The sequence below is a fragment of the Larimichthys crocea genome, chromosome XVI (genome assembly GCF_000972845.2).
Source record: "Larimichthys crocea isolate SSNF chromosome XVI, L_crocea_2.0, whole genome shotgun sequence".
Classification (NCBI taxonomy): domain Eukaryota; kingdom Metazoa; phylum Chordata; class Actinopteri; family Sciaenidae; genus Larimichthys; species Larimichthys crocea.
Genome location: NC_040026.1, coordinates 16,135,345 through 16,144,714, shown reverse-complemented (window position 1 = coordinate 16,144,714; position 9,370 = coordinate 16,135,345). Strand labels below are relative to the sequence as shown.

General features: G+C 36.6%; 1 protein-coding gene across 1 annotated transcript; it reads left to right on the top strand.

The window, feature by feature from the left end:
• Window positions 1–3,557: 3,557 nt before the first annotated feature.
• rgrb (retinal G protein coupled receptor b) lies at window positions 3,558–8,752 on the top strand. The gene is made up of 7 exons (XM_027289526.1): window positions 3,558–3,975; window positions 4,237–4,393; window positions 4,593–4,714; window positions 5,257–5,410; window positions 6,552–6,669; window positions 7,551–7,664; window positions 8,083–8,752. Exons 1-7 carry the CDS (start codon window positions 3,900–3,902, stop codon window positions 8,218–8,220), a joined length of 879 nt encoding a protein of 292 aa, XP_027145327.1. The 5' UTR covers window positions 3,558–3,899; the 3' UTR covers window positions 8,221–8,752.
• The last annotated feature ends 618 nt before the right edge of the window (window positions 8,753–9,370 follow it).

Here is a 9,370-nt window from a genome sequence, read left to right as displayed (position 1 = left end):
ACTAACTGGAGGCTGCAGGACGATATAAGAAGAATTATCCTGCATGTAGTTTAACAACCATGAATATGTGAAACATTCAAATTAGACATTTTAAAATGAAGAATTTCTTCACAGTTCAGTTTCTTCACAAATATGTTTTGATTTTAAAGCCTTAATTTTAAAAAGTGTATCAACATTGCAAAGTCATATCACCTATAGGAGTGACTTCTCCACACTACACACAGATTACAAGTCTGATTTAAAAGCACAGTGATGTCCAAAATGTAATAGACTTCTTCTCTTGTTCCATTTTACTACCCTTAAATTATGATTTACTTTTTTACGTAGTCTATAAAATGTTTAAAACGTTAACACGCTTTGTATGATGGCGAGAAAGCACCAAATGGCCACTAGATGGCAGCGTGGAGTTGTTACTTGTGTTTATTGTTTATTGTTTGCTCAGCTTCTTGACATCAGACCTAAAACTGTGTGAGCCCATGCAGCCGATGACTGAGTTTAAATACCAAATAATGTTACATCAAAGCTTTTCTTTTATTTGAAATGATTACATATTTTATGTTTAAGGTGTTTGACTTTGAATGAAGAGTAAAGACACTCTTACCTCACCTTACCTTTTTAAATCAAGAACCAGTGATGGATATTAACTAAGTGCATTTACTCAAGGTGTTGCATTTAAGTACTTACTGCAATTCAGAGTCACATATGGTACTTTTTATTCCACTTACATTTATGTTAAGGCTTTAGGTACTTTACATATTAAGGTAAATAATAAAAAATAAAAAAACATTTTGATGCATTATTACATATTAAGCTACACAACATAAAAAATACTTTTACCAGATAAAAACATTAATGCATTACTAATCATAGAACAATCATATAATATATGTTATTCTGAAACGGGACATAACAGAGGACTTTTACTTCTAGTACTTTAAGTATATTTAGATGTAAATACTTTTGTACTTTTGCAAGCTCAATTTTGAATGCAGGACCTTTACTGTGTTTTCTGTGTAATATTCTATTGCTACCTTTACTTAAACAATCTGAATATATGTTCCAGCTCTGATAACCCACTCGTCGTCTTCTTTGTAAATGCAAAGTCAAATAATTATGTGAGAATAATCTTCAGTTTTGAATCTCACTGTTATACTGTTGTATGTTCAGAATACATTCATATATGTTGTGTTTAACTGTCTGGCTGCATGTGACACACTTTGACAGACGTGTTGTCTATCTCTGAGGGTGTTTCGCAGGTGCAGTGCTTTAAAAAAAAAAAAAACACGGCTGCCCAGCGAGATTTCAAATCCTTTAATCCTGCCATCACTCTGTCTCTCATTAATACATCTTTGTTCTATTTCTTTCAGGATGTTCGTCCTGATAGAAATTGGCAGGACCTGGGACAAACCTTCAACCCTGCATCTGCCTCAGCCTCCCTCTCCTGTCTGCTATTATACAGTGATGAAAACATAGTTATGCATATTATATTCCATTTCTGACACATTCCATATATACTGCCCCCTAAATCTGACACACTGGAGCTTTTAATTATCATTATACAAAAAACACTCCTCTCAATTTGCTATATTATTCACAATAGATTGTATTACTGTGTGTTTTGTATGTAAAATCTCAAAACTGTCAAATAAATGTAGTCGAGTAATAAGTAGAAGTAGAAATAAAGTAGCATCAAATGAAAATACTCTAGTGTTTACTAGTACTAGTAAATGTACCTCAAAAATAGTTAAGTACTGGACTTTAGTGTGTACTTTTCACCACTCTCTTCAGCCGTATCATACTAAATGTAAATCATATGTAGTGGAATACAAATCAGAGTATGTAAGTACAACAATCTCAACACTGAAACCTTTGTTTCTTTGCAATGGCAGATTATGACGACGTAATTAACTGTTAGCTAATGCATTAATGTGCGACTTTGGAGAAAATATTACAGACAGGGTACTCTTAGCAGCTGATCAATCCACTACATTCATGTTCTCAGTGATGTTGACCAACTCCTACTTCGTCACACTGAGCTGCAGCAGATTAACACATTGTTTTGCGTTGTGAAATGGTCACTCTGAGGCTTTATGTTCCACACTACAACACTTTTATAGATTTCATGTTGGGATTTAACACAGCAGACAAATATTCTGATATAAAAATGCTCCAATCTGTCGATTTATCCGTGAGATATCAACATTTCTGCTGCCACAGCTGATTCATTTAACAAGAGACACGTGTGTCCGAGCAGCAGATGCAGAGATGAACAACACTGCAGCTCTTTATAGCTCGTCTATAAATGGACGGAATAATATGGGCGGTTTGAGAAAAGGCTATTATAAGTCCATTGGGACACATCAGTACTTTATAGTTAATGAGTTTGTGGTAATCTCTGACCAGATTAGTGGTGCAATCAGACTCAGTCCAAATGTTACATTTTAAAAAAGGTTCAGGCTGCCACAAGAGCCAAAGGTCACTTTTCTGCTGCCATTGTTTTGTTAGGGTTTTTTGGTCAGTCAGACAGTTGAAGATAAGGATAAACTGACCTTTTACACTTAATGTGGTCAGAAAGAGACAACAGCCATTCTCTGAGTTTTCTTTTAGAGTATGTGGTCCAATTATATGTTGTTATTTATCAGTTTAGCCTACAAGTTATTTAAAAAATACAAAAATAATGCCCAGTGAAATTGATTTCTTTATTACAAGTCTTTTTTTTTTTTTGGTCAGCTGTTTAATGCACATGCTTGATTCAGATTGAAACACTTTACACACAAATAAAACTCACAAGTACAACTAACATAGAAGCAAATATGTACAGGTGTTGGAGTGCAAAGCTTGTTTATGATATCTGTTAGAATAAATAACATGGATTTGGAACATGGAGAGAGAAGTAACGGGGTGTAATCTTGACAGTGGTTTGTAAAAACGTCTTTCATGAGATTACAACTTTTGAGTTTCCTAAATAAAAACAGATGCCGCTGGTGCTTCTTGTTCACAGAGTCCATCTGTTTAAGTATTTAAAGGTCCCCACATGTTCCATAACTTATCTTAACTACACAACATAACATGTCACTGAGCTATGTATGCAATCTGAAATAAAAATAAAATTCCCTGTGTCCCTTGCTGCTTTTGACAATATTTCTTGGATAACAGTCCAACAATATTATGTTTTGGTGTAGAGATTTCCTGAGTTTGAGCAGTCAGTGTTATTTATATAGCCCAAACTCACTCTCAATTTGCCAGTGCATGACACAATTGATTGGATTTGGATTTGGGCTTGATCTGGATAAAAAAATAAAAAAGAAACTCCCCTAAAAATCCCCTTAAGGGAAAGAAAAAGGAGGAAACATCATGAAGAACAGCAGAGGAACAAATCTGTCTTTCAATATAGATAATAAATAGTTGTGTTATCAATGTTTATTGTAACAATTAGTAAATATGTTCTCTAGCAAAATGACTAACTAAGAATCATCACATAAAATTCAGCCTGTTGAATAACTTTGGTTAAAAAACACCATTTCCCATGTTCCCACTCTCTTTTCTTATCAGGGCAGTGTCAGCTGAATGTAGTAGGGAAAAGTCGGTGCTAAATTTAGTCACATTAACAAAAGAAAATCACAGCCGAGCTCTGAATTAACAAACTTTAGATCAAAGAGTTGCGCAGCAAAATGCGCAAAAAGTTTTGGCGTTCCCAAACCTGCACGAAGCTTGAAAAAAAAGAAGCGTGGTGGTGGTTAGGACATTCCTCAGGGGATTGCAGAGGGGGGTTTATTAAGATTAGTCTCTTTATGCTTTTTCACGTGAAAGAGCCTTTATAAGGCGTCGTTTTGTTGCAGCGCCACACAAGAGGACTTCACCTTTTTTTTCTGTGCTAAGTTTAATTTGTGCATTTCACCATGGCAGCGTATACATTACCGGAGGGATTCACGGAGTTTGATATGTTTACATTCGGCTCAGCGCTTTTTGTTGGGGGTAAGTGGACAAAGGAAGACGTGTTAACACGGTTCACTCTGAAAAACATTTGCTTTTATAATAAAAGTAGGCCTTGTTTAATTATGGAAATCTCAGTGCTTTCTTTTACTTTTATTTCTCTCATTGAGATGTTTGAGAGACTTTTTAAAATCATCACCCAACAGGATTCTTGTGATACAGACTGAAATCAGTGTGATGCCAGAAATTAAAGAGACATTTCACTTTTTTTTCCTTTCTTTGTCTTTTTTTTTGCACTTTTAGGCCTGCTTGGATTTTTCCTCAATGCCATCAGCATTGTGTCTTTCCTCACAGTGAAGGAGATGAGGAATCCCAGTAACTTCTTTGTGTTCAATCTCGCTGTGGCTGACATTTGCTTGAATGTTAACGGACTCACAGCTGCATATGCGAGCTATCTCAGGTATCATAACAGAAGTTTCATTGTTTTCCATCCACAGGAACCTTTTTTTTAAATCATAGTGGGGGATACCACATTTCTATCGACAATCAAAAACTAATTAAAAAAAGACAGGGTGTTTAACACTGTTTGTAATATTACATATAGGTGACATTCTTAAGCATGCTGGAGTATGATTCAAGTTTTTATTTGTCTTGTCTAGATCTTGGCCATTTGGTCAAGATGGATGTGCCTATCATGGTTTTCAAGGGATGATAGCGGTCCTGGCATCCATCAGTTTCATGGCTACCATCGCCTGGGACAGATATCACCAGTACTGCACCAGTGAGTAAAGTAAAGTTCAGCTTACTGTAAACAGGATGAAATAGAGTCTATTTTACTGTGACTAATAATAACTAATACTACCTGAAAGAAAGCATTAACATCAAATAAAAACATTCCTCTAATCAAATACTGACAATGAGACATACCCGTGGAGCGTTTTAGTGTCTTTGAGCTCACTATTTTGGTTATATGACACACAACTCTACTGTTTTCGGTTCAATGGATGTGAAATATAGGCAACTGTTTGCCAACACATTAACCTCATAAGGTGATAATATGTCAATGTGGTAGTGAAAGTTTGTTGTGCTGCCACCCAGTGGCCAAAAAATTAATTAATGCTGGTTTAAAGATATTTGAAACACAGTTACAGGTTCAGTATTACTCAAACTTAAGCATTAAAGGTTTGGAGACTAATTTGTGGAAAGTATTTGTATAGTAGACAAACAAAATGAATGGCAGGAATACATGCATGTATTCATTGTCAGTCATAATGAAATGTCTTCTCAAATCTAAATGTCATTATGCATGTTTTTATTCTGTAGGACAGAAGCTTTTCTGGAGCACTAGTCTGACAATGAGTGGCATCATCTGGATTCTGTCCATCTCCTGGGCTGCTTTTCCTCTCATGGGATGGGGTGTCTATGACTTTGAGCCTATGGGGACTTGCTGCACGCTGGACTACACCAGAGGAGACAGGTAGAGTTGTATAAATATACTAGAACATTTCTAAAGAAATTTTGAGTGTTCCTGACTCTGGCCCCGTCTCCCCCATACATTATTACTGACACTGCTCAGTAAATTCAGTATTAATACAACAAGCGTTGTTTTTTTCCTTCCTTCCCTCCTTCCTTTCGTCGTTTTTTTCCTTATTCCTTCCTTTCTTTCTTTCCTCCTTCCTTTCGTTGTTTCCTCCCTTCCTTCCTTCCATCATTTTTTTAACTTCCATTCTTCCTTCCTTCCTTTCGTCGTTTTTTTCCTTCCTTCCTTCCGTCCTTCCTTCCTTCATTTTTTTCCTTCCTTTCTTCCTTTCGTCGTTTTTTCCTTCCTTCCTTCCTTCCTTCCTTCCTTCCTTCCTTCCTTCGTTTTTTCCTTCCTTCCTTCCTTCTGTCGTTTTTTCCTTCCTTCCTTCCATCATTTGTTTACTTCCCTCCTTCCTTCCTTCCTTTTGTCGTTTTTTTCTTTCTTTCCTTCCTTCCTTCCTTCCTTCCTTCCTTCCTTCCTTCCTTTCTTTCTTCCCTCGTTTTTGAATAAATAAAGAAGGTAACAGCATCATTACTGTCATTATCTCTACATTCATTTCAATAAGGCATTTCAATAAAATGACAAAAAAAAGGATGTAAGCATCAGTCACCTTCCATTTTGGTTAAAGCAGGCATTTATTGAAGTCTCATTGATCCACAAATACCTGAAAAGCTGAAGAACCAAAGTCTGTTAAAGTATCTGTTGAAGTGAGTGAGATGACAAATTTTCCTACGTTTCTAGCTATAAATGATTTCTGTATCTTGACATTTGCGGCCACAATCGCAGTTTACAAATTTATTTTTAGACAAATTTTCCTCTCACTCTCCACTCTGGTGATGACATCACTCACTCTAGCTCTCGAAAGTTCTCGCAATACACACCCATTCATTTTTTGGCACGGTTTTTGGAAACTCTTTGTTGTTGTTTTCATCAGTATCAATTCATGTTTCGTTGTCTGTAGTTACCAAAAGATTAACTTAACCTAACTTTGACAAAACAACAGCTACACCAGGTATAAGAAATGCAGCTATCCAACATATTTTGACAAATATTTACTATGTGACAGATTATTTTCCCGTTTATCTCTTTTTAACAGGGACTATATGACGTACATGCTAAGTTTGGTGGTGTTCTACCTGATGTTCCCAGCTTTCACCATGATGTCATGTTATAGTGCCACCTACAAATACTTCAAGAAGATCCATCACCACAGGGTAAATGTGCTGCAATACTCTTAAAATACCTTTGATCAGACTTGGAAGAGAGAGAGCTAAATTCTACTTAACTACTGTACAGGAACTGGTGTCGAGGCCAAGGCTTTACCTCAGATGTCTATAATGCCTGTTTGTTTAACCTGTGAACTGGTGTTACTGAGAGTTATGTGATGCAACTATTTCTTGACCAGTGCAGTGACCTCCTGTCTGTACAGTCCGTACATCAGTCAAATCCACATAAATAACACAGTGTGAAAATTAGCTTTGTGTTCTGTCTGAACATGAGATGCTGGTAGGTATATCTTTAAACTCTGATCATTGTGGCTTTCAGTCTTTATGTTAAGCCAAACAAACCACTGCCTCGCTCTAATTCCGTACTTATGGCACAGACACAAGAGCGGTATCCATCTTCTCATCTAACTTCAGACTATTCTTTAAGAATCGAGGCACATTGAAGTAGCAATTTCCCAACAGGCAGTGAGTTTTTCTATTTGTATCCTTTACATTTAATTGGCAATTTTTAACACCTGTGCATGCAATGTGTTTAAATGATCCCTTATTACCATGACACTGTTTCTGAAAACACATGTTGATGTTGAGTTTGAACAAAGTTTCATGCACATTTATTTTATAGAGGTGACTGCATAAATCTAAGATGCCTGCAGCCAGATTTCCATCCAAATGTTGTGCAAATTTTAACTGAATTTTCAGAAAATCAGCAAAAGAAAATATGAATTAATGCAAGTTTCCATCCATTTATTGTTATGCAAATATTAACTGTTGAATGTTTTTGTAATATTTCCAGGTGAATACTGTTAATACTAAACCATCTAATCCATGTGTACTATATCTATTTTAACACATTTAACTTTGTTTTCTAGTTCAACACCAGTTTGCCCTTGAGGGTAATGCTGATGTGCTGGGGTCCTTACGTCCTCATGTGTATCTACGCCTGCTTCCAGAACGCGAAGGTCGTATCTCCAAAACTAAGGATGGTGAGTGCTATTTTTGTTTGTTTGTTTGTGTAATTCAATCAAAGTCATTACATTGAGTTGATGAATTACTGAGATAGATAGATAGATAAATAAATAAATAAATACAGCTCCTGCTCCTGGAAATTGCTCCGTTTTAAGTTTAATGCCCAAATAAAGTTTGGGTTTAAGGTTTGGATAATCTGCCTAACTGATCGCTTGTTTAAAATCTGTCACAATAGTTTCAACAATTCCTTGCTCTGTTGGGTTTTTATTGTATTCAATGTCACTGTGTTACCATATCAGCAATTACTATAATATAATGTTTTTATAAACATAGAAATGATGCAGAACTATAAACTGTAAAAATGAAATCCCAACACGTAAAACCTCAAACTGTCAAGTACTTGATAAATTATGTACATTTTGTTTCTGCTCGTAGGTGCTTCCAGTTTTGGCAAAGACAAATCCAGTCTTTAATGCTCTCCTCTACTCATTTGGAAATGAGTATTACCGAGGCGGCGTGTGGAACTTCCTCACCGGACAGAAGATTGTTGAGCCGGTTATTAAAAAGAAATAAAAGGAGACTCAATGTTCTGCCAATAATCCAAACCAAGATTTCCTTTAATCAGAGGTTCCTCATTCCCTGTTGATGTGGTGTTGTAAACACTGCGGAGCCATTAGGATGTGTGTACAGTTGTTTTATTTTCACGTGTGGACATAGCTGAAACTCAAAACGTAGTCTCCAGTTGGATTTGTAATTTATCCATTTTCAAATTATTGCACTACTCGTCCGTCCATGTCCGACAGCTTGCAATAAACATGTTGCATTGCTGCTCTTCTACTGTACGCTCCTTCTACTTTAAAGGGCTTTTCAACCTGAATAACTGAGCTGCTTTAAGTAAGAAAGAATTGACAAGAGACGCCCTCGCATGTCACGGCTGTGTCAGGCCTTTACTAAGCAGATTGTCTTGTTTTCGTTAGTTCGTCAGTTTGAGGTGATGTAACTTAGCCTTTGTGTTAAGACTGTATTATGCAATTATAGAGATCAAGTGAACTTCTTCACATTTCTAAGTAGCATATTATTTAAATGCATAAACTGATGAGAGGTATCTATGTGTCTTGTGTCTGTCTATTGAAAACAAATTTAAGGCAAGCGCACAAAGACAGTAGCACTCTGATCCCTGAGCTGCTAAATGCATACGCTCCAGAAATAAACAAAGTCTCTGTCACACTAACCTCAGAGGTGACTGACGTTCATGCCAGGCAGTCGTCAGCAGGTGAAAATCCTCTCATTGTCTACGGCAGCTCATCTTAAAGGAGGCCTTAAAGAGCGGCAGGCACACAAAGCCATTCAGAAATTGTCCTGTCGATCACTTACATCAGAAATGAACACATTTTATTCAGCTCTTGAACTGCAAGTGTTCAAATTTCAGTGTAAAGAAACTATTTACTAGCTATGCCAGCTGCTCTGTCAGATAGTCCACCACCTTCGTGGATATATCTGCACAAACATTGTCTAAATTCCAAGTTGTACAGATGTTCAAGGTCACCAGAGGATGAATCCTACTGACTTTGGTGATTCTCTGACCACCATGAGCTTCACATTTGTGGCTTTGAGTGAAAAGTCTCAGGAACTATTGAAGGGATGGTGGTGGCATTCGGCACACACATTCATATTCCCCACAGGATGAATTAAAATCTTTTTTAATGATCCTCTGACTTGTCAT